Source organism: Oryctolagus cuniculus, chromosome 13, assembly GCF_051225735.1.
Source record: "Oryctolagus cuniculus isolate XC-2025 breed Fujian yellow rabbit chromosome 13, ASM5122573v1, whole genome shotgun sequence".
NCBI classification, from domain to species: domain Eukaryota; kingdom Metazoa; phylum Chordata; class Mammalia; order Lagomorpha; family Leporidae; genus Oryctolagus; species Oryctolagus cuniculus.
Window position 1 is genome coordinate 30,759,419 of NC_142879.1, and position 23,275 is coordinate 30,782,693.

The following is a 23,275-nucleotide window of genomic DNA, read 5'->3' on the forward strand; positions in this document are numbered from 1 at the left end:
CATTTCTGATTCCAACTCCTGCTAATATACACTCTGGGAGGCATCAGGTGATGGCTCAAGTACTTGGGTCCCTGACACCCACATAGGAGATCTTGACTGAATCTCTGGCTCCCAGCTTCAACCTAGCCCAGTTTTGGCTACTGTGGGCATTTGAGGAATAAATTGGAAGATAGAATCTCAATCTCAATCTTTCTCTCTCTCATTCTCTCTCTCTGACTTTCAAATACATAAATTTTTAAAAATATATATTAGTGATTATACCTCTAAGCCACAGAGACACAAATGTTGCTACTCATTGAGGTCCTGTACACTACCTAGCCATAAAGCATACATCTAACATCTAGAATTACAATGTTTACAAAGTTTCAGCAATTTTGATGACAGTTTCAGCATTGCTCAGCATTTATGATCAACTGATAATGTATGAAAGCAATTTGAAACAAAAGTTATAAAACCATGTTCAGTCTATTTCAAAAACAATTATCCTAGTAAATGTTTCAATGTAATTTTTTAAAGTAAGTGTTTGAAATTTGAATCACTTCATAAAAATTCATCCCCAAAACACTGCTGTAAAAACCTTCCATCTAATTGGGAGAGATGCTGTAACATGAAGTTCCTACAAACTTGTAAACGCTCAGGAAATTTCAATCCCAGTTCCCACTTTGATCTTCTAGAGAATAGAGCAAGGGGTTCTTGAGGGTTTATAACAACAATGCCATTTGTCCCAAAGAATCATATTTTTCAGTTTCACATGAAGTGGGAGGGGAAGAGTGACTGCATGGTGAGGAAGAGGGCTATATTCACAATTAAAACTGTGAAACGCTAAACTCTATTATGAAGACAAATAGGAAAGTACAACTTCATTGTTGAAAACAATTTCCCTCCTATCAGTCCAAGGATTCATGCATCAATATTGTAGATGAACTGTTAATTACAAAATCAATTAAAAATTATTTCTAAAAACAGTCACGCGTCCCTGGCTCTCATGGGGGCAATTTGGGCAGAAGGTCTCATCTCACTAGGACCGCGCCAAATCACAAAGTCGTCATCCACAAGTAAGCAAAAGCAATCTGGTTTTTCATTTTTCAGCGCGGCTGAGCCCAGCCTGAGATTGATCGTCACATATGGCCCCAGAAAACAAACTGTCAATACCTTGAATGCTGCAGAATTTGAACAAATAGCCGTCCGCCCATTCAAGCCACTCATTGCATCCCATTTAACAGATTTTATTGACAGTTTCCTTCTTGTAATTAAAGGGAAAACTACTGGCCGGCAACCAAGATAAAGTTCAAAGATAGGGTCAAAACAAAAGCAGATGGAGGGGCACGGTGTGACTGTCAATGGTACATAGCATCAGAGCGTGCTATTGACACGCAGGTATCTAATGATCGGCACGTCATTAAAGAGGGATCTATCCTGAACTTTATGCAAATGCTGAGAGAGACTTAAGACCACAATAAAGCAGTAGGAGAGGCACAAAGGGAAAAACAACAAAGCACCAACGATTTTTACTTATTGGAGGTTGCTCCCTATTGTAGCACATTTCAGTGCGGATGGAAAGAACACTTATTCCCATAATTCTTAACCTCTCCTGCACAGGTAGGGCCTTTCAGGAAAATGCTCCTTCAGCAGAATTTGACTTCTAGAGAATTCCATCCAGAATGTTAGGGGAACTGCGCCTTTTGATTATCAAAATTGAAAACAACACTAAATATAGTTTCCCAGTAGCAAAGTTTTCATTTTCCAGGAGAAAAAAAGAGGTTAATGCATAGCTCTACTTCACTTATTTTAACTTGAGCACAAAAGACAAGAAAATGTTGTCCCCAAAGGGTCCATTTATGCTACTTGTACATGAGCTTGTGCTTCACTGAGATCCAAATTAATAAATGCATTGGATGGTGAAAGTTTCACAGCTTTCAATAAGCGAGAAAACTGAAAAATTATTCCCTGTAAGTGTACTTTTCTTATTTCAAACTTTTCACTAGAAAGCTACACTGATTATAATTTTGCTGACTCACACACAATTTACAAACTAGGTCTAGCAAATCCCTGAAGAAGTTAAGGGAAGGGGTAAAAACTGACATATTAAAAAATGCACCAACAATCATGTCAATATGCCAACCTGAATTAGCAAGAGCTATAGCTTTGAGGGTGACAAATTCTTCTTTCTCCAGCTTCATGCTCTTGTATTTCTTTACCAGCTGCAGAATAGCATTATTGAGGTCAAGAAGGCCTGCTAATTTGGACTGGTCTTCGTCCATTATATAATCATCTGCATAGACAAGTTCATCTTCAAACGATAGAGATCGGTATACGACACCAAGGATCAAAATTTCCATCCATGCACTCTGCAGAAGGCTCATCTGGTCCGCCAGGGACAGGGTGGAGAAGCCTGTATGGGAAGAGAGGCAGACCAAGTTACTGAAAGGCTGCTTCACAATGCAAAGTTAATCTCCTATGGCATTGGGCTCCACATCGGAGCCCACGGTGATGCACAGCTTTCATCAAAAGCTCTGAAAAACTTTCCCCTGGTCACTTTACCCATGTGAAGTAAAAGCCGAAAACCAGTTTCAATCTGTTGGCCTTTTCTATAGGTTTTGTAGACATGGCTATATAGATAGAATGGAGACGTGGTTATCTTTCTTCCATCTGAGAAGAAAATACAATGTCATCTTTAAGTATGCGTGGTTTCTGGCTGTATGCTCTAGAAATGTGTGAGAGGAAGTCATATTTACACTACCTCATCCCTACAAACTACCAGTGATAAACAACAAATAAGCAAAAATAAAAAAGCCCCCAAATAAAAACAATTTAGCCCACACAATACAGTACATCTTGGAAACGTTTCTCTCTAATAGTCACAGAGGATGATGACTTTCAACCAGATCAAACTTCTTAACTAGATATTTTGTCCTCACGGATATTTAACATGAGTTTCTTTTTTAAAAAAAAATTATTTACTTTTCTATTTTATTTGAAGTGCAGAGAGAGAGAAATATATACAGACGGACAAGCAGACTCTTAAAGACCTTCCACCCACGGGTGCATTCCCCAACGGCATGCAACGGCGAGGTCTCAGCCAAGCCAGAGCCAGGAGTCTGGAAATCAGAATAAATCTCCCCTTTAGGTGACAGGGTCCCAACCACGGGGGCCATCATCTGCTGCCTCCCATGGTGCACATCTGTAGGAAGCTGGAATTGGGAACAGAGCCAGGACTCAAACCCAGGCCCCAATATGGGATGTGGGCATCCCAAGTGGTATCTTAACGGCTCTGCCAAACATGTGCCCTGAAATCCTTTTAAAATGGTGTTTATTGAGATAAAAGAAAGTGGAAAACTTAGCCACTTGGCCTCTGTAACAAATTGAAAGGTCACAGTAAGATTCTATTATTTAAAAAGTTAGACATAGAGGCAATGGGGTTTGGTAGAAAGGATATGAGTGAAGTGGTCTCTTAATTGTAAATGTTGGCTCCACTCAGCTACTGCAGGTTTCATCTTGAGCAGTACCCTAATATATGCCTGTGTGAAATAAAAAATAACACCCAGCTAAGCACTTGTTTATGATAGGTAGCCAACAAATGTTACTATGTTGGTTTTATCTGAACTATTTGGTGGTTGCTTCAATTCTTTATTGCAAATCTGAGCTGCATCCACACAGGTATACTTAAAGTCCCTTCTGAGCTTGAGAAAACATAATAACAATTTTTGAAGAAACTGTCATTCCATAGGGAAGGATGAGGAAGTACAATTAAATCCACTTGAAGTAAAAATGCTTATATCCCAGAGGGAATGGATCTATATTCTAGAAGCTTGTACTGGTGAAGATTCCTGCTGATCAGATACTTTTTCCAAGAGTCCTACCGAAGAAATGTTTCTTAAAACTTGCCTTTCTCTTCCAATGGTATGTCCAGGAATTCCAAGGGTGCCCACCCACCACTGTAGTTCCTGAGGACAATGGTACTGTGAATACTTCATAATTCTACAGAAGGGCACAGGCGACATGTTCAATAATGCAACATAAGAAGTCTCTGGCTACTGCCCTCTTAGATATTGTTACCCAAATCATAAACATCCACTATGGCCAATCTTTTGAGGTTTCTGTTTATGGTCATTGTTGTCATTTTTATTCATATGAAATTGTTCAGATCCCACAAGACATTACATACTACAGCAGCACAATCAAGAAAAAGGTTTCCCGAACTACTGGTTACAATTAGTGACTTGCCGTTTGGCTCCATGACTATATGAGCTTAATAAAACCATCAACAGGAATTAGTTGAGCTTTAAGGGGATCTTGGCATATGTTAAAAAGCATTTCTTTCATTTTTTATCAAGATTATTACATGCTACTTAGGAGTTAAATTAATAAATATCATCTCAGAGCTAAAGATATAATAAGTGATAATATTGAAAAACAGGGACTGGGGAAAAAAAAAAAAAAAACAGTGCTCTAAACTGAATATGCTTGGCTCCAGGTGCTTTGGAATTGGAGAATGTTATTCTCACACAAAACACCACCACCACCACACATTGCTTTTTTTTCCTATCTCCCCCTAAAAAAACCAGAATGCAAAGCCAGATAAGCAACTCAAAGAAATAGACCAAATGGGAATTTCTTTGATAAATTAAATAGAAAACAACAGCAACAACTTCTCATCAGAAAAGTTAGGAGCAGGAAGAAACGGGTCTCTTCCCTGAGTTTTGCTGTTGCTGTGCACGCCGCCAGGCAGCAGTTCCCTGCAGCAGCAGATGGACAGAGCACACAGCCCACAGCACCTTCCTCTGACAGCCCTATTCTCTCGCCCAGACACTGCTGTTAGTAAATAGATTTACACATTCTCCAATCTCCACACATCTTTCTGCCGAATAATTAAAAGCAGGATGATTAGTTTATTGAGTGGAAGGAGGAACTTTTTTATTGAGGTCCATCCATGATTTTATCAGGGCTAGCACTTTTACGGTTGTCAGGGGGGTGCAGGCATCCAATTTTTCTTATCTGCCTGATTAATACAAACGCTGTTTCAGGACGCATTAATTAACAGATACAAATCTACGTTCTCATGGAAGGATCAATACAGAGAAGAAAAGAGGCATCAATGTGAATTTAGTGCTGATGATGGAGAAGGCACACCATCGACATTCACGTGTGCCGAAAGTTGAAAGTTGCACGGGGCCCCTTTGTCCCTGTGATTTACAAATTAACAATTTTCCAGCCACAGCAACATTTCACACATTTCTTTGGGGTTTAATTAAGCAAAAAGCAATAAAATTTCATTTTTTTAAGGTGGATCCTGCCATTTATTTCTTCTGTGTCGATGGCTTTCTCTCTGTGTGTGCTTTTATCCTTCCTGCTAACTTCACTTTTTCCTCTCCTTGCACTTCTCCGTGAAATAAAGAAAAGGAAAAAAAGAGAAGGTTCTCTTTTTATTTGCGTGTTTGTTTATTTTTTGATCTGGGAGCATGGGGCGATGCCTATTGCACAAAAGGTTTGACAAGTTTGCTTGCTTGATACCATCAAGTCTGTTTTGGCTGATTAACCAAAATGTAATTTCTGCAAAATCATAGGAAAAAGGAACGGAAGAAAACAAGAGCCTGGACTTGAGTCTCCTCTCTCAGTCCAGAAATAGCTGCCTCGAAATTTAACCCTTTACCACCACACGTCTGAAATCTGGAAATTGGCACAAAGAGCTCTTCCGGACCTAATAAATGCATGAGTGGCAGTCGAACAGGCTGGTTATGAGATGGTTATGTTCATCTGGTCACGAAGGAGGCCAAACACATAATCAGGTTTTATTTTAATAACATAAAATCATTCTGTCTGCCCTGTAGGATTGCTAGCTATATGGAACATACAGAAAGACACATGAATGAAACAAAATTTTTATCAAGAGGCCTGAGAAAAGTATGAACATTTAAATGACCAAGGCCTAAATAAAAATGCATGTTTGAATAAATTGAATCTAAGGAATTTTTCAAAAAACACGATTGCTCTACTGGCTTGCAAACACATCTATTCCAATAATTACTTGTGTGCACTTTTACCAGGCATTTAATGGGCTTCTGCAGGTATCAGCTTACAAGTTAGAGGTCCTCTCATCTATAATATTTAGCTATCTTTGGCAAGAAAAGGTTTCCCAAGTGAAATAAAATATGCTTCACAGTTGTGTTGTTTGTACTTCGTGTTTTGTCCATTCAAGAATCTAAATCTTTAGAGTGTGACAGGTTATAGTTTTAAATGTTCAGTCCATAGTACAGCTTTTTAAAATACCCTGATACTGTGGTGCAGTTTTTTTTTTTTTTTCCCTGCCCCAACTACGGCCCATTCTCTGCATACTGCTGACAACTCTGATCTCTCTTCATCTCTGTCCTGGAGTCAGTGCCATTTAATGTATCTCAGGCATTTTGCTAGCAGAATGACTCTCTACCTTGACCCGCAGTTAAATAGCATGTTTATCTACAATCCAGCGTGCTCCAAATAAGCCAGATGACAGTTGGGAGAAACATCGTTTGGAGGGATAGAAATGTTGCCCGAGAGGCAGGTACCCCGCGGTAATAGGCTTGAGGAAAGCATGTTTGGTGCCACCCTCTTGCCTTCTTCGGCTGGAAACTTCTAGGCTGACAGTGGTGCCATGGGCAGTTGTCAAGCACTTTTTTTTTTTTTTTTTTAAGCCTGGCAAACTGATGCACTTTGCAGTCAACATACAAAAAAAGGCTAAGCATTTGAAAGTGTGAAGGGCAAAAAATATCTGACGGCTAGTCTTCAAAAATACACTTTCATTTCAGAAAGCATAAATGTTTATTTCCTGAACAGAGTGTTGACAGAAATAGGCTGCAGCACCGGCATTTGGGTTTAACCCGTGCTAGGCTTTGGGCATTGTCTGCTGCTTTCTCGAAACAGAGAGCACACATCTTAAATCTTCAGGGTGTCTATTAGTATCAAGTAATCATGGCATTGATTTGCTTGCTCACAGTTTTAAACTGTAGTTTCTAGGTTCCACCAAAAAATGTCACTTTTCAACAAATAGCGTATCAGGCCAGAATTGTAATTATGCCATAATGACTCACTGAGATGGCAAATGAAATTCGTAGTGAGAAGATGATTGAGTAACAGCATAAGCTAGATTCTTTTTCTCCCATACAAAAAACCTAACGTTTCAGGAATGAGGGAAGAAAAGAACAACAAAGACACTAAGACTTGATCTTGGTGACCGTAAGACACACAGATGCTTAACCCTTGCTGGAGATAAATTTACATCATATTTTAAAGCCAGTTTCTCTTTTTTTCAAATGGGCAGATGCATCACTTGTTCTATGATTCACAAAATATACTGCCCTGACTCTTATAAGAGATTTTATTTATATGTGTTTACTTCAGGACTGAAACTCAATAAGAGCTACAGTTAAGCGAGAGTAAAAGCTGGAACATCTACATGGTGTGATCAGAGATATTTAAGAAATTTTGTTTAAGGATAATAATGATCATATAAGTATTTCACAGCATTAGATACAATGCCAACAATATTACTTTTGAATCTTTATTCTTATAGGTAAACTATAACATAGATTTCAATAACTTAAATTGATACGAGTGACATATCGTATGTATCAATAACTGAAGAAAATGGGAGATTGTTCCCTATCTTGCTAATTTGAGTATTTGTTTCAATACTTATTGATCCCATCAATCTGTTTCTGTAGGTCCATTTTTATACTTCAAGTAGGTCTCACATAGATTTTATGGAACCATTATTTAAAAGAATGGTTTTGGGCTGGCATTGTAGCACAGGGAGTTAAAACCGCTGCCTGCAGCTCCCGCATCCCATATGGGTGCCGGTTCCAGTCCTGGTTGCTCCACTGCCAATCCATATCCCTGCTAATACACCTTGAAAGCACTGCAAAATGACCCAAGTCTTTGGGCTCCTGCACCCACATGGGAGACCCATATGAAACTCTTGGCTTCTGTGGTCATTTGTGGCGTGAACCAGGAGATGGAAGCTCTCTATCTCTCCCTTTCTCCCTCTGTAACTATGACTTTCAAATAAATAAATAAATAAATAAATCTTTTTAAAAAGTGGTTTCACATGATATATTTTAAAAAAAACTGAAAAGTAGACATCAAATTTGAAAATTGCTTTTTATATGAGGGATCATCAAAATGTTCATAGAAAGTGTATATTAAACAAGCAAAACTGCAAGAATTTCAAAGATTTTTACACCAAAATAAACATATTTTAATTGCATTTCGATAAATTTTTGAATCACCTTCATACATGTGGCAGAATTGACCACCTTCTGTAAAATGCAGCAAGTAATTTGGGTACTTGTGATCAAGTACAGGAGAAAAGAACAGAATTGGAAAGGTACTGTCAACCACTCCAAGGCAGAATTGCCATGGTTAACTGAGCTCATGTGTGCAACAGACCCCTGACCACTCTCACTGATTATGTTGACAATTAGCTCAGTTATGGGCACAGAAACTCAAAACATGCTGTGCTGGCAGTGGTGACATGGTTTCCTCAGCAACTGTCCCTGATTTCCCAGTCCAGCTTACTATAACAATTCAAAGTGTAACAGCAGCTGTGCAAAACCATTCCAAGAGGCAACACAGGAAAACCTCAAAGTAATGACACCAGGGTTTTGTGTTTTGTTTTGCTTTGCTTTCCCAGTGATCATTCGTTTTTTAAATCATTGCTCATCTACTTTTTAAACAGAAATAAAGCAGAAGGCATTGCTTCCATGAAACTCTATCCCATTTCAGAGTCCCTGGTTCAAGTCTCAGCTCCTCTGTGTCTGGTATAGCTGCATGCAGACAGCTCAAGTACCTGGGACCCTAATACTTACATGATGAACCTGGATTGAATTGTGGGCTCCTGGCTATGATTTGGCCCAGCCCTTGCTGTTGTGGGTATTTGGGGAGTGAACCAATAGATGGAAGACCTCTGTTTCTCGCTCACACGCACATTCTCTCTCTCTTTCTCTCTCTCCCCTCCTCCTCCTCTCCCCCTCTTGCCCTCTCTGCCTTTCAAATAAAATTAAAAATATAAAAATAAATAAAATTCTCAAAAGGACTAGAGATAGGGCAGATAAATACCAAATAATAATCTATGGAGTATCTGCCTGGAGTGTGCACTTCCTCTCTGGATGTCCTTACTTACTTATGACTTTTGAATGACTACAGAGGAGCGGAAATAACTCCCCAAACTACATCTAACTTGGCACTTCAACTTGACTTATTTCCCTCTTTCATCTAAGCCAAAAAGAAAAACTTTTAGTGGAGAGGTAGGGAGACATGGAAGCATGTATGATTTGAGCTACCATAAAGAAGGGAAATCAAATGATTTTCTTTTCCTTCAACTTTTTTTAACTAGCTAACAACAAGAAAATTCTGCCTGGGAAGCTCTCTTTTTTGATGTGACTGAAATTTGTCCACCAAGAAAAAAGGAAGACAATGCAATACGATATAAAACTCTAAAAAGTAAATCTTCTAAAATGACATTTTCAGTCTCACTTTGGGATTAGGTGGAAATCAAGTAAGAAAACCATCATTTTGAAGCCATTTTTCTGATTTGAGAGAAAAAGAAACCCCACTTGGATCTAACTTGCTCCATGCAACCCTGGGTACAACAGGTTCAAGGAATACCATAGGGTGTATAGAGCACTGACCACTCAGTAGTCCAGGGAAAACCAGCCTAGCTGGGGTATCAGATAAGTGGACACTGTCATGTTCAGGATGTTCCCAAGGAGACAGCATAAAATTTCTTCTAGTACTTGCTTTAAAAATCAATCCTCTAAAATAGACATACATGGACTCTACCTTGAACTTTGATCGGTAAAGCTGACAGATGTTTCAGTGGGCTTTCCCAAAGACTGTATAACATTTAGTGTCAAATACTCAAAAGATAAAGGGCTTCATACCATGATATGATATCTGAGGAAAATGGCCAGTGTGGGGAGCAGTGACCCTGGGGTCTAGAAATCTGACTGTAAGTGACATTATTAACTTGGTTTCTCTTGGATTGAATTGTGTTTTCCAAAAAGATGATGGAGTCTTAACTCCAAGGATCTGTGATGAAACAAAGATTATGGCATTAAGTTGGGCACTGATTTAATATGACTATATCTTCACAAAATCAGGAAATTTAGGCACCGAAGTAAACACATTCAGAGGGAAGATGATATAAAGACATCGAAAGAATGACATCTATGACTCAGAGGATGCTTGAAGCTACCAGAAGCTACAAGGAAGGCATGGTACAGGTTTTTGCTCTGGGACCTTAGAGAGAACCAAACCTGCTGATACTTTGATCCTGGACTTCCAATGTCCAGAATTGTTACAAAATCCATTTTTGTTGGTGAAGCCACCCCATTTGTAGCACTTTGTCATAGAAACCCTAGCAAACTAATACAGACCCTCAGTGGATCTTCTTATAGGTCAAATGTGAAAGGTAGACCAAATACTTCCAAAGAATCTCCCAGTTTCAGTAGTTACTGATTCAGAGGAACATGCCTAGAACTACTTCCTTGAAGCATCAGGCTGTCTGAGCAGAGGTGAGCATCTCAGATAAAAATCACAGGACTGGGAATAAGCAGAGCTAAAACTAGGTGCTACCTTTGCCACCAAGTAACCGTTTTACTCTGAAGAATGGCTAGACTTCCCTAGTTCCTGCTATAAAAAGAAAAGGTGGGAAAGGTGTTTCTGAGCTTTCTTCTAGCCCTACATCATTGAGATCCCAATGGTTCTGCTGTAATAAAATTCAAACTAACTGATACACAGGGCATCTCTTAAAAGTGCAGCCCTATTCTCAACACCAATAAAATATACAAATTGAGGATATTATAATGCTTTCCATCTAAATTATTATAGGACAGTAAAAGTAGGTAAGATCAGGGCAGGCATTTGGCACAGTGGCTCGGATGCCAGTTGGGAAGCCTGCCTGGGTTTGAGTCCTAGCTTCACTTCTGATTTAAGCTTCCTGTGAATTTTGTCCCAGAGAGGCAATAGTGATAGCTTATGTAGTTGGTTGCCCACCACTCTTGTGAGAGATCTGAACTGAGTTCTTAGCTGATGACTTCAGGCTGGCCCAGCCTCTGTTAGAGAGTAAACCAATAGATGGGAGACCTCTTTCTCTCTCTGTCTCTGATTTTCAAATAAATTTTTTAAGTAGATTAGACTACAACACCAAAAAAAGAAAGATAGGTACTTTAAGGGTTGATCAAGGTATATGTACATTCAGAGGAGTGAGGACAGGTGTTTGTATGCATCAATCACTTCACTTCCTTCCTCCCTTCCAAGATATGCATAATCTCATTGGGGGTAATTTAACAGCCTCCTTGGACAAACCCTTATATTTGGCACTTTCTTCTTCAATCCTACCCCATGACTACTCAATGAATCATTTAAATAGTAAATCTAGTGATTATTTCATCCACTGATCAGCATGCTTTATTGGGGGTGGGCATTTGGCCTAGTGATTAAGATGACCATGCTACATATCATAATACCTCTACTCCCAATCCTAGTTTCCATGTAATGCACTCTCTGGGAGGCAGCTGGTGATGCCTCAAGATAGTTCGGTTCCTACCACCCACAAGGGAGACCTGCATTGGGTTCCGGCTCCAGGCTTTCACTAAGCTCAGTCCCATCCACTGTGGGATTTGAAAAGTAAACAAGTGGATGGCAGTCTTCTCCACCACCTGTGTGTGTATGTGTGTGTGTGTGTGTGTGTGTGTGTGTGTGAGAGAGAGAGAGAGAGAGAGAGAGAGAGAGAGAGAGAGAGAAATTTGAAAAGAAATGTTTTCTTGGCTTCCATACTTCCTACAGGACAAAACTGAGACTCAGACTCTGGCACAATACAGAAAGTTCTTTACTGGTTGGACCTTTTCTCCCTTTCTTGCTATATTTCCTGAAAAGTATTTCCCCTAGTAACTCCTGGGTGGATGATCGATCTAACATGTTGAAAAGTGCGCTTTTTTTCCTAACTTCCATGTCAAAACCCACAACTCCACTCCTCCCCTACCCAGATGAATAGCACCACCAACCACCAACTGCCTCACTCTGAGCTCTTTGTTGATCTATAGCACATTTCCTTTTTTTATTTCTGAAATCCTTCTCAAATGCACATGCACCTTCTATTTCTTCCTGCCATAATCACTGCTTACTGTGTAGCATACAGGAGTATTTATAAAACATAACAGTGAATATGAAGGAAAAGACAAAGAGACAAAGTTCTGAGTGTGACAACTGAAGTAGGGCAGTGGATGGGCTGACGTGCACCCAAACAGGTCTATGTGTCCTTCTTATGGTGCTCTGGCATGTTTTATAAACTCCTAGGAGTAGAGACCTCCTCTCCTTTGCTTTCTGGTGCATTTCTTGCTTCCAACTGTGCCTGTCACATAGCAGGTGCTCAGTGAGTATGTGCTGAGTGTATGAATGGATAGCTTCTAAAGAGTTCTTGACTGGCTTTCTAAAATAAAGCAGGTAAAGAATAAAGAGACAGTTCTATAAATCAGTCCCTCCACATTGAAAAGAAATATATGAAGACATAACAAAAAAATAGTGGTCTAATGCTTTTTTATTAATTCAAAAAATGTATATTAAGGCACTGCTTTAAGTTTAAAGTTCTTTGCTTCTAAGTGCCTATACAGTATATGGGATTTCACTTAGAGTGACTTAAACTCTGAGAAAGTCTTGCCTAAGTTTCCTAACCTCATCCAGTTCCTCTTTAATCTGTAATTAAAGTTGACATTTTAATCATACGGTCTATATACTTCTCTTATATTTATATATAACCATTCATAACATTTCCCATAATAATGTCACAATGGCTTTCTATTATTTACAAGTAGGTGTGATTAAATTCTCTACTTTATCCTAATTGGATAATTATATATTTTGACAATGTATAAATTTCTTTTCCAGAACTGAGATTTTTAAACCTGTGAAATCCTAATCCAGTCAAGTCAGGGATGAAAACAGTATACCTTGCTTCTTTGTACTTCCAAAAATAAGATACTATGTCTACATTTTTTTACATCAGTTCTTACAAGATTCCAAACCTAGTTTTTGTAGAGTCCAAGTAAAAATTTCTCAGCAGGGTTTTTTTTCACAGTTTAAACAATGTGGCAGAGTGAGAAATTCTGGGTTTTATCTGTACAAGTTTCCTCACCCTGAATCAAAAACAGCCCAGAGAAAACAGCAATAAAAATGCATTCCGGTGGTATCTCCCTTCAGTCCATTTTAGAACAATGGATCGTCACTAAGTACATACTCCTTTGTCAGAAGTACAGGTGTTTACAATAGCACATCACTGAGCAGCACCCAAGGGAGTGAATGCCTCTCCCATTTTGCAGCAGCAAATGAGACATTTACCCACAGCGAAGACAGGACATGCCTGTTATGACCTCTCCCTGTGTCGGTACACATAGGTGTTAATGTAATTTAAATGCCATTTAAACATGTTTCGGGTTTATCAAACTGGTTTGTACATCCATTCTTACGTAATAATGTTGGAAAGGAATCCCTTCCACCTGCTCTAGGAAGCAGCATAGCCCTAGGCGGTCCTATGCAAATATTATGGACCACACCACAGCATCTATTTCAGTGTAAAATAGATCAAGTAGAACCTTAAGCAAATCAACCCGGGGGGCAGGGGGGCAAAATATATTTTAATATGTCTGGAGCAGATTCATATTATTTTATTGTGAACTTTGTTTTTCTACTTTTTGTATCAACTTAGCTGAGATTCTGAATTTATAAGCAAGTGAATTATGTCTGTTGCAGATCATAATTTTTCTTTTAAAATAGACATACGGAAGAAACATAAGAAAGTGAATTTTTCTAAAGTAAATTTTAGGAGCAAAACCATGTTTCTTCAACCATTCAAAATGTTGATAAACTAGCCAGTAAGTATTTAATAAGCATGTCATTCTGCAGGCTTCAACAATACATAAATGTGCCTGAGAAACTCTTCAGCACCATCAGGGAGAAATCCTGCCTGTCTACCTTTTTAAATACACCAAAACCAACAAATTATTGGAATGTTATGCTTTCCTTTACACTTTCTAATAGTTGATTTTTTCACTGTTTTTGCAACTCAAAATTACACATAAAATTTAAAAATGAATTTTTATGAATGTTTCTTTTTTCCACCCATGAAGTTTAATAACAATATTTTGAAAGGTCCATTGCTCTTCCTTGGAGCATTCAACAAGTAAAGGAAATTTGTCATTGCAGCTTACCCATGGCCACCTTATTTCTATTGTGATACAATAGGATATTCTGATATTGGAAGACTCTAGATTAAGGCACATTCCACACTTTGGATGAGCTAGAAATCAGCTATAGTGAAAAATATATATTTATATATGAAATATACTTTATTTTACTGAGTTGGTGAAAAAGATAAAATTAGAAGAGAGATGCTCAATGCATGCCAGTCTGATTTTAGATTGAACACTGCCTGTACAAAGATGGTGAGAATTCAGTTTCCCAAACACATCTAATTGCATGAATGACAGAGTTGCTGGCATTCAGGTTTGGGGTATTTTGTCAAACAGTCTTTTTGTTACGGTTTTGCCATTTGTGAAGGCCACACCTACACTCACACTAAGGCACAAAGTGATGTAAGTACTATGAGAAGCTGGGTATGTTCACATAAATTGACCTAAAATTTTGAAAATTGGATTTGAGCTATTAATTACTAAAAAGAGAGAAACAGCGGTCATCATCTTTGGACTTTCCCTAAGATGACCAGAAATTGATTCTATCTAGGATCTCCAGGAGAAAAATCAGTTAAAATTCTTCCATCAATTTAAAACAACATACCTCCCAGTCATTTCAAATTTACCTAATTTTTCCCTTGATATAGAAACACAAGTTCTAACAAGAGCACTAATTATTAGAGATTCAGTGTTTGTAGAATTCACATTTATATCTTCCTTGGTCTTACTTTCACTAGTTACAAGTGGAAAAAAAAAAAAAAAAAAAAGAAAATCCTTCAGGTGTGCTTTTATCAGTTTTCCTAAAATAGAAAGACACTATAACTCAGCGTCTCTAACATATGCCCTAGGAGGAGAGGTAGAACAAAAAAAAAAAAAAAAAAAAAAAATAGGAGGTCTTCTGCATAAACGCCAAGTTAAAGGATTTATAGCACAGGCCATTAAAAACAAAGTGTCATATGTATTCATGAAAGAATGTAGAAGAAATATGTTATCCATGAGATGCATGTCACAGATGCGAAATTATAGCCTACTGACCCTGAAACTCCACATTCGAATAATATTAGAAATCCTCACTATCTGTGCTTAAAGACCTGGGCATAATTCGTGATCTGGACAGCACGGAGAAACAACTTCTTTGAATTTCCAGCCTGGAGAGTTCAGTTTAAAGTCAGACTCCCACACTATTTTTCTCTGTGGCTAATGAAGATCTGTTTACGAATATTTACTCCCAAGTTCACGGCTGGTGTTTGCTGGCTCAAGCGGAGCTAAGTCATTAGGACTTGGCACACGTTCCACTGGGAAGGCAACCAGTTATCTTGTCATTGACAATGGAGGCAACCCCTCCGATTCCTCTCTGCCCTCCCTTCTTCTCTACCTCGTCCCCAATTTGGACAAGGGGCCAAGTGAAAACGAAACAAAGAAGAAAACAGAACACAGCTCTCAGAATTCCTCAACAACATGAACGCAGAATTGCTAAAAGTAGGAAAAGGCTGCATGTCGCATTTACCGCAGTTCTGTGATATGCAAACCAAACCCTGAACCTCTCCTGGTAATGCTTTCTCAGAAACTCTTCCATTCAAAAGTAGCAAGGCAGGGGCCACCACAGGTGCGGTAATAAAGCTCTAAAATTCCTTCCCTCCCTAAATGAATGGGAGCACCCACAGCTCTGCCTTGCAGCCTCTCTGCTTTGATCTGCTGGGAAGTGTATTTATCTTTGTATCCCACCTCTCTCCTATGCTGTGACCAGTCCCTTTCATGTCTCTGAGACCTTGCAAATAAAGCCAGGAAATCCTAGACATTCCTGTACCAGGCTGACTCAGAATACAAGGGTTACCGTCCATGCATGAAGCTACTCTGAAGTTGCTCTGTTTCCTTACGCGATTTCAGTAGCATTAAGACTACCTCGGAAGCCAGAGACTTTTAGTCTGCAACAGTCCGAAATGAAAGGGGGGCAAAAAGGAGAGAGAGAGAGAGAGAAAAAAAAAAAAAAAGTCTGCCTGATTCTAATACACCTAATTAGCCATCGGCAGACTCTTAATTGCATACATTAGGATGATTCCATAGTGGAGATTAATTCTAAATATACCCAAGCAGCTGGTTAAGATGCCATGGATTACAGTGTGGACTGTACTTTTCCACTTAATTAGATATCAAAATTAAGCAGCAACAAGCATTTTGACATAACGGGGATCAAGCCGCTGCTTGGTATCCCAGAGCTGCACTAAAGTGACCGCTAAACAGAGCCGCACAGATGGAGAGATATTAAATGCCGCACTGGAAAGTAATTTCAAATAATAAAATATCAATATTTACATTTTAATTACCCCTACTGAGAGCCGCTCTGTCATTTTCACTATTGCCGACGCAGCAAGGGGTAGTGGAATGACATTGCGGCTCCGGCTGCAATGACTATTTTGTTTCCATTAAAGAATGACAAGTGTTTTAGAGGCAGTGACACTTGGTGTGTGAACAAGAATGACAGCAGATCAGAAAATTCCTATTAAGGGACTAAATGCCTCAACAAGAGAATTCACTCCGAGCACCAGCTCCTCCTTGAGGCACATAATCCTTTCCCAATTTTCTGCTGAAAGTTTATTATGGGAGAGGCCCAGGGGAAGTTTTAGTCTCCCATGAAATATTTAGATCCGTAAAACGTTATATGATGATTGTCAATTTAAAAACAATAATACTTGACATGAACAAATATCCAGGAGTTATGTATAAATCACAATGGAGCTGGGGGAGTTTCTTTTTTTCTATGTTCTCTCATCTGAATGGACAATACCATTGGTAATATTTCCTGGAAGCATATCTACTTCTTAGCAAGTACGTGCACGAAAGCTTGGGCTATGGCTTAGAATCATCATCATTAAAGTGGCGGCCTTGTTTCCATGATCTTTTCATTAGTATTTTATTGTACCCAGCCATGTCGACTGTAATTTCTCTAACATAGATAATAAAACCGAGTGGGTCATAATCTGTGTGTGAAAATGCACACATGTGTGTATGTCTGTTTTTTTTTTTCTTTAGCTTCTACTAGTATTTAAATATAGCAAATTCCTAGTGGCTCTTACAGGTCCTCATCAAATTTAATTACTCTTTATGGAGTATGAGGATGAGATGATGAAAAAAATAAAAAACCTAAGGTGTATATTAGATGTGACATGCTGCATTCACAGGATAATAAATGAAAACAGTAAAGTCTTCCTTTGGGGATGACTGTCAAAACTGTAGAGATCTTGAAAGAATTTTAATGCCTCAAGATATGAGAGAGTGTATAAGAAAACCTCCTTGGTCAGTATACTATAGGAGGCAGTTAACTGACCCCCCTATCTCAGAGCCGGCATTTATTTAATGTGTAGAGATGAACAACCATAAATGTGATAAATGGCTCTAGCAGGAAGCTGTGTAGAATTTTCCAAAGAAGAGAAAAGGGGAGTTGGGGAGTTACGTAGATCTTAGCACTCTCTTTTACTCCCTGCCCTTTCAAAGTATCAGTTTTGAAGTTAAAATAAAAACGATCATGGGCACGGTATACTAATGTGTGTTTCCTAAGTTGGAGATGTAGCTTTCAACGACAACAAAAAACAACAAAAGTGCACCGGAAAGTATTTCTTAAGCATCTCTAATGCTTTTAGGACTAGACAGATCCCCATTTCTCAGCTACTAGCACCTTTTAATTTCTGAAAGAGCCACGGTTGAAAATCTTAATTAATTGTTCCATACTGCTTCAGGATCATTATGCAATGTAATAAAGGCCGTGTAATTATGAAATTTTACAGCCATTACCAAGGCTGATGGCTCGTATTTCATCCTCAGCTGGACCCGATGGCTTTTAGGCACTCGGCTCCCCTTTGATGAACTACAGACAGATCTATCAGGCCCAAACAATATCCAGGCGAGGCAGCTATAATAGCTACCTACAGATGAAGCCATAGATAAAGATAAACTATAAATCTGCGCACACACATGCACACACGCACACAGAGGCACATCGCCTGGAGATGTCAGAGGAGAGAGGATGAGACACTTGGGAAAGCAAGTTACCCCACAAAGGCAGCCTCCTGCACTTCTCACGCACTTGCTCCAGAATGAGTTGGATTTATAAAAAGACAGTGAACCCCAAGCGAATGTCACATTTATCACTCATATCTAACAATCAAATGAGAAAAGGAAGGAGTGTCCATGAGCATTGTATTTAGGGCATTCTATAAAGGTTAGAAACTACTCAGACATCCCTAACATCTATCTCAGTGGTGTTGAATAAAGGGGTTTGGTTAGCTTTACGGGACTTTGCTACCAGCACATGGCACTAATACAGTGATCCAAAGTAAGTTCTCAGAAGCAAGTTAGATTATAGCTCACAAGCACTGCTTCCATTGATATTCACACTTTAAAAACAATTCAAAATCAACAAAACCACACTGACATGTAGAAAGAGGAAAAAAATCACATTCATGTATAACTAAAACATTTGTAGCTCACAAGTCTAACTGATTTGGTTGTAGCCTAAGAACTGATAACAGCTATTTTCCTTCATGTATTTCTGACATACGTCTTTTGGTGAATTAAGCATTTCCACAGGTCCTTCTAAATATCAAGTTAAATAGAAAAAGTCCAGCTAGGAGGCTCAGCTGACAATCCTAAGTGCTGTACTCCAGGGTGCATCTAGCCCAGCTCTGCCTTTGGGATGTGGCAGCAACTTCACAGAGCTACTGCCCTCCATCCTTAGGATGGCACCAGCCCTCTGCTGGCTGGTTTCATAAACATAAGCAGACAGCCAGTGTGTGTGGTAGTTTATCCGGGAGAAAAAGCCCATCTGAGGTCAATCCCATTTAGGCTTCAAGCTAAAACAGTGGATGGCACAGAGCAGGCCAGACAAGGAGAGGCTGCATGAAGGCTGAGATTGAGGCTGATGTGTGCAGGTGTGCAGCAGGAGGAGAGGACCTTTCCACAAGGATGTCACAGCCAAGTCTCTGGAAAGCACCGCTTGACACAGTGTTCTAAATGTTTGGATTAAGAGGGAGAAACACCTTAGTGAGTGCAGTCTCAGCTTCTAACCAGCACTGTGGCTTTGAGCCAGTCAATGAACTGCTCAATTTCCTCGTCTAAGATCAAGGCTGCCAGGACTCTCCAGCCTGAACACCCCATTGCCCTTTGATGTTCTTTGCTACCGGCTGGAGAAAGGCCGGATCTGAAGCACGCTTCCCTACGTGAGTGGGAGGTCTCTGCCTGAATCCTTGCTTTCCATCCTGGCTGCATTTTATTCTGCCAATGTGATTTCACCTCCTAGTTTATTTAGAAATGAAAGACATCAGATATAAATGCCCATGACCTACTTCCCCTCCTCATCTCTTCCAGAACTAATTTCTTTAAATTATTTATTTATCTATTTTTATTTTACGTGTAAGATGGTGAGAGAAAGAGAGAAAGAGAGAGAGAGAGAGAGAGAGAGAGAGAGGATGAATCTTCCCTTCAGTGGTTCACTCCCCAAATGCCTGTAACAGCTAGGGCTGAGCCAGGCCAAGGAAAAACTCTGAACTTTATCCAGATCTCCCAAGTGGGTTTTGCACCCCAACCTGAAGCTGGATCAGAACCAGAGGAGCCAGGATTCAAACCAGGCACTTAAATAGGGACTACAGGTATCTCAAGCAGCAATTTCACTGCTGCGCCAAACACTCGCCTCACCAGGACTAATGTCTAACACCTCCCTAATATCTCTAAAGAAAGGAGATTTCTCCATCTTCTCAGGGAAGGCTGTTAATATGTAACTAATATGTTAATATGTGTTCATGTTCCCATGCCAAGACAGACACTGAAGACGCGGATTCATTGATTTTCTGCTCAGCCTCTCCCCCCACTTCTTCTGTTTTTTAATCTCTCCTTCTCCTCATGTTCCATTTCTCCATCCCTGCATCATGATTCCACTCTCCTCCACACTGACTCCTCCTCTGTAGCGAACTCTGTCTCCATCTCCTTCCACCTCTTCTCTTTGCATCCCTTCATCACCACAATTCCCAACAAAATGCTATCATGAGCTTCTCCAATTCCATTCATCTTCCATGCACTGCATGTGGATTGAGCTCCACCACACTGTGGTCATCAGTGGTCACCTGTCTGCCACATCCTTCAGATCCTCTTTGATCTCTTTAAGTTACATTTAGTCCAGTCTGGTTCTTCTCTTCTTCCCCAAAACTTTCTCCTCCTTTGGTCCCTGCAACACATCTCTCTTTCATCTGCTTACACTCCTGGTCTTTTTTCCTTCTTTAGTGTCAATTCTTTCCAAATGATGCCTTCAATAATTCTCTCTCGGCTTCTTTTCTTCCTCTACTGCTCTCCATGTCTTTTTCCAGCACACACTTTTCCCAAAAGAGCTTCACTTTTATATTTCCAGTTCCCCACAGGTCATCCCCAGTGAAGTCTCCCCTAGGAAACCCATCACAAAATGTCTAAAATTGGACTTGTTCTCCAGCTAAACGTATTCCACAGATACTCTCTGGAGGGAGCATCATTAATTACTGAACAAGACAGAATTGAAATTGTGGAGTTACTTTTGACTCTTCTCCTATGTCCACCCTTTCCTATGAAACATCTCTGTGTCCCAGCCCTAATTTCTAGTTGCACAATTTGATGCAGTCCCTCATTAACTGCTACCTGAACTAAGTCCAAGCTTCCCAAGTCCTGGCTTCTCTTACTTGAGTCTTTCCTCTAGAATTGCATTAAGTAGGAACCATCTTTCTTCCTGCTCTGATGGTTTCTCTCTGTGAGGTCCAATTTACCTTTCTTTCTTCGATACTTGTTAAAAGATGATGATAATGATGATGATGATGATGATGATGATGATGATGATGATAAAAATTTGTAAAATTCACTGTGGGCTTATTATTAGCCAGGCACCATGCTAAGTCTTTCAATTTATCAAGTGACTATTATGAGCCAGGCACTAGGAACACATCAGAAGACAAAGCATGGGTCCAAGCATGGGTCCATTGGGTGTTTGTATTTGGGATTAAGGAAGAAGATGAATAATAATAAAATGGGTGGCGATTCAGCAGTGCTATGGAGAAAAATGCCCACAAAACTAAGGAGAAAGTGGGTACCATGGGTGGCGTATGGGAAGGAAGAGATGCTACCATTAGCAAAGGACGTAAAAAAAAGCCTCACTGGTATCTGGCCTTTGAGCAGAGATCTGAAGGAGGTGAGAGAACGAGGCTCCCTCTATCTGGGTAACATAGATGGACTGTTAATGCCACCTACACTGTACACACATCTCATACGCTGAAATTCAGCCCCCCAAGGTGAAGGTGTCAGGAAGTGAGGCCTCTTGGAGGTGAGCAGGCCAGGAAAGCAGGTGGGACCTCCATGAATGGGAATAGTGCCTTTCTAAAAGGGATCCCAGGGTCTGGCACTTGGCGTGGCATTGACTGTCACCTGGGACACCCGCAGCCCCTAAGAGTGCCTGTTTCAAGTCTGGGCTCTGCTTCCAATTCCAGCTTCGTTCTAATGTGCTCCTTGGGAGGCACCAGACGAATACTCAAGTACTTGAGTCCTTGCCACCCACAGGAGAGAACGGGAGAGAGTTTCAGGTTCCTGGCTTCAGCATGGCCCAGCCCTCATGCTTATGGGCAGTTGAGGAGTTGAATCAGTAGACAGTAGACTCTCTCTCTCTCTCTCTGCCTTTCAAATAAAATGGAAATAATTATATAAATAAATAAGGGAGCCTCGGAGACCTGTCTCTTCCCCCCCCCCCCCACACACACACTTTCTCCATGTGAAGACACAGCAAGAAGATTGAATTTGTGAACTAGGAAGAGGGTCCCGAACTATGGCAGGACCTTGATCTTGGATTTTTCGGACTCCAGAACTGTGAGAAAATAATACTTCTGTTATTTACAAACTGCCCAGTCTCTGGAATTCTGGGTATAGATGCCTGGATGGACTCAGACATTGAGGAAAGGCATTCTGCACAGAGGCCAAAGACTAATTAAAGAGTACAGTGCAGCCAGACTAGGTAGCAGGGGAAGAGTAATGAGGCAGAATTATTAAAAAGGCTTTGAAACTTTTCCAGGTTTTACTCTGAGTGAGATGGCAAGGAATTGGGAGCAAAGAGGGGGCGGTATCTGAATTGCATTTTGCAAACTGACAAGGTGAGGCTGGCATTGTGGCTTAGCAGGTAAAGCTGCCATCCCAGATGGGCACCAGTTCATGCCCCAGCTGCTCCACTTCTGATCCAGTTCCCTGCTAATGTGCCTGGGGAAAGTAGCAGAAGATAGCCTTTTATTCACTGGGAGACCAGATGAAGCTAATGACTTCAGCATGGCCCAGCCCTGGCTGTTGTGGCCATTTGGGGAGAGAGAACTGGTGGATAGAAAATATCTTTCTCTCTCTCTCTCTCTCTCTCTCTTTCCTACTCTTTCTTTTTCTCTTTCTCTCTCTCTCCCTCCTTCCCTCCCTTCTTCTTTCTAATTCTGCCTTTCAAATAAATAAAATATATCTTTAAAAATAAATAAGGGAGAAGAATGAAGCAGTTACAAACATTTAATCCTAATTAATACCTTATGGAACATACAGTAATCTCTTTCCCACTTTACATATGAGGAAAGTGAGTTCAAACCCACTCACAGTCCCATGATTAAAAGTATCAAAGTCATGATTTGCACCCACACTATTTGAGCTTGGAACATAATTTAATCATCATACAGCTCTGTTCTCTTCCTGTTTTCCAGGTATCATTTACCGTTTACCAAAAATGTCATGTGGTTTTTTTACTTTTGTGGTTTTTTTTTTTTTTTTTTTTTTTTTTTTTTTTTTTTTTGACAGGCAGAGTGGACAGTGAGAGAGAGAGACAGAGAGAAAGAAAGGTCTTCCTTTGCCGTTGGTTCGCCCTCCAATGGCCGCTGCGGCCGGCGCACTGCGGCAGGTGCACCGCGCTGATCCGATGGCAGGAGCCAGGAGCCAGGTGCTTTTCCTGGTCTCCCATGGGGTGCAGGGCCCAAGCACCTGGGCCATCCTCCACTGCACCCCCTGGCCACAGCAGAGAGCTGGCCTGGAAGAGG

General features: G+C 40.1%; 1 protein-coding gene across 21 annotated transcripts in view; it reads right to left on the minus strand.

Annotated features, from left to right (window-relative positions):
• ESRRG (estrogen related receptor gamma) overlaps nt 1-23,275 on the minus strand; it is a 657,282-nt gene that overhangs the window by 16,748 nt on the left and 617,259 nt on the right. For all 21 annotated transcript variants that reach the window (XM_051820569.3, XM_089312197.1, XM_051820576.3 and 18 more), the window contains one exon: nt 2,123-2,392. In XM_051820569.3, the coding sequence (XP_051676529.1) occupies nt 2,123-2,392 (270 nt within the window). The remainder of the gene's footprint in view (nt 1-2,122; nt 2,393-23,275) is intronic.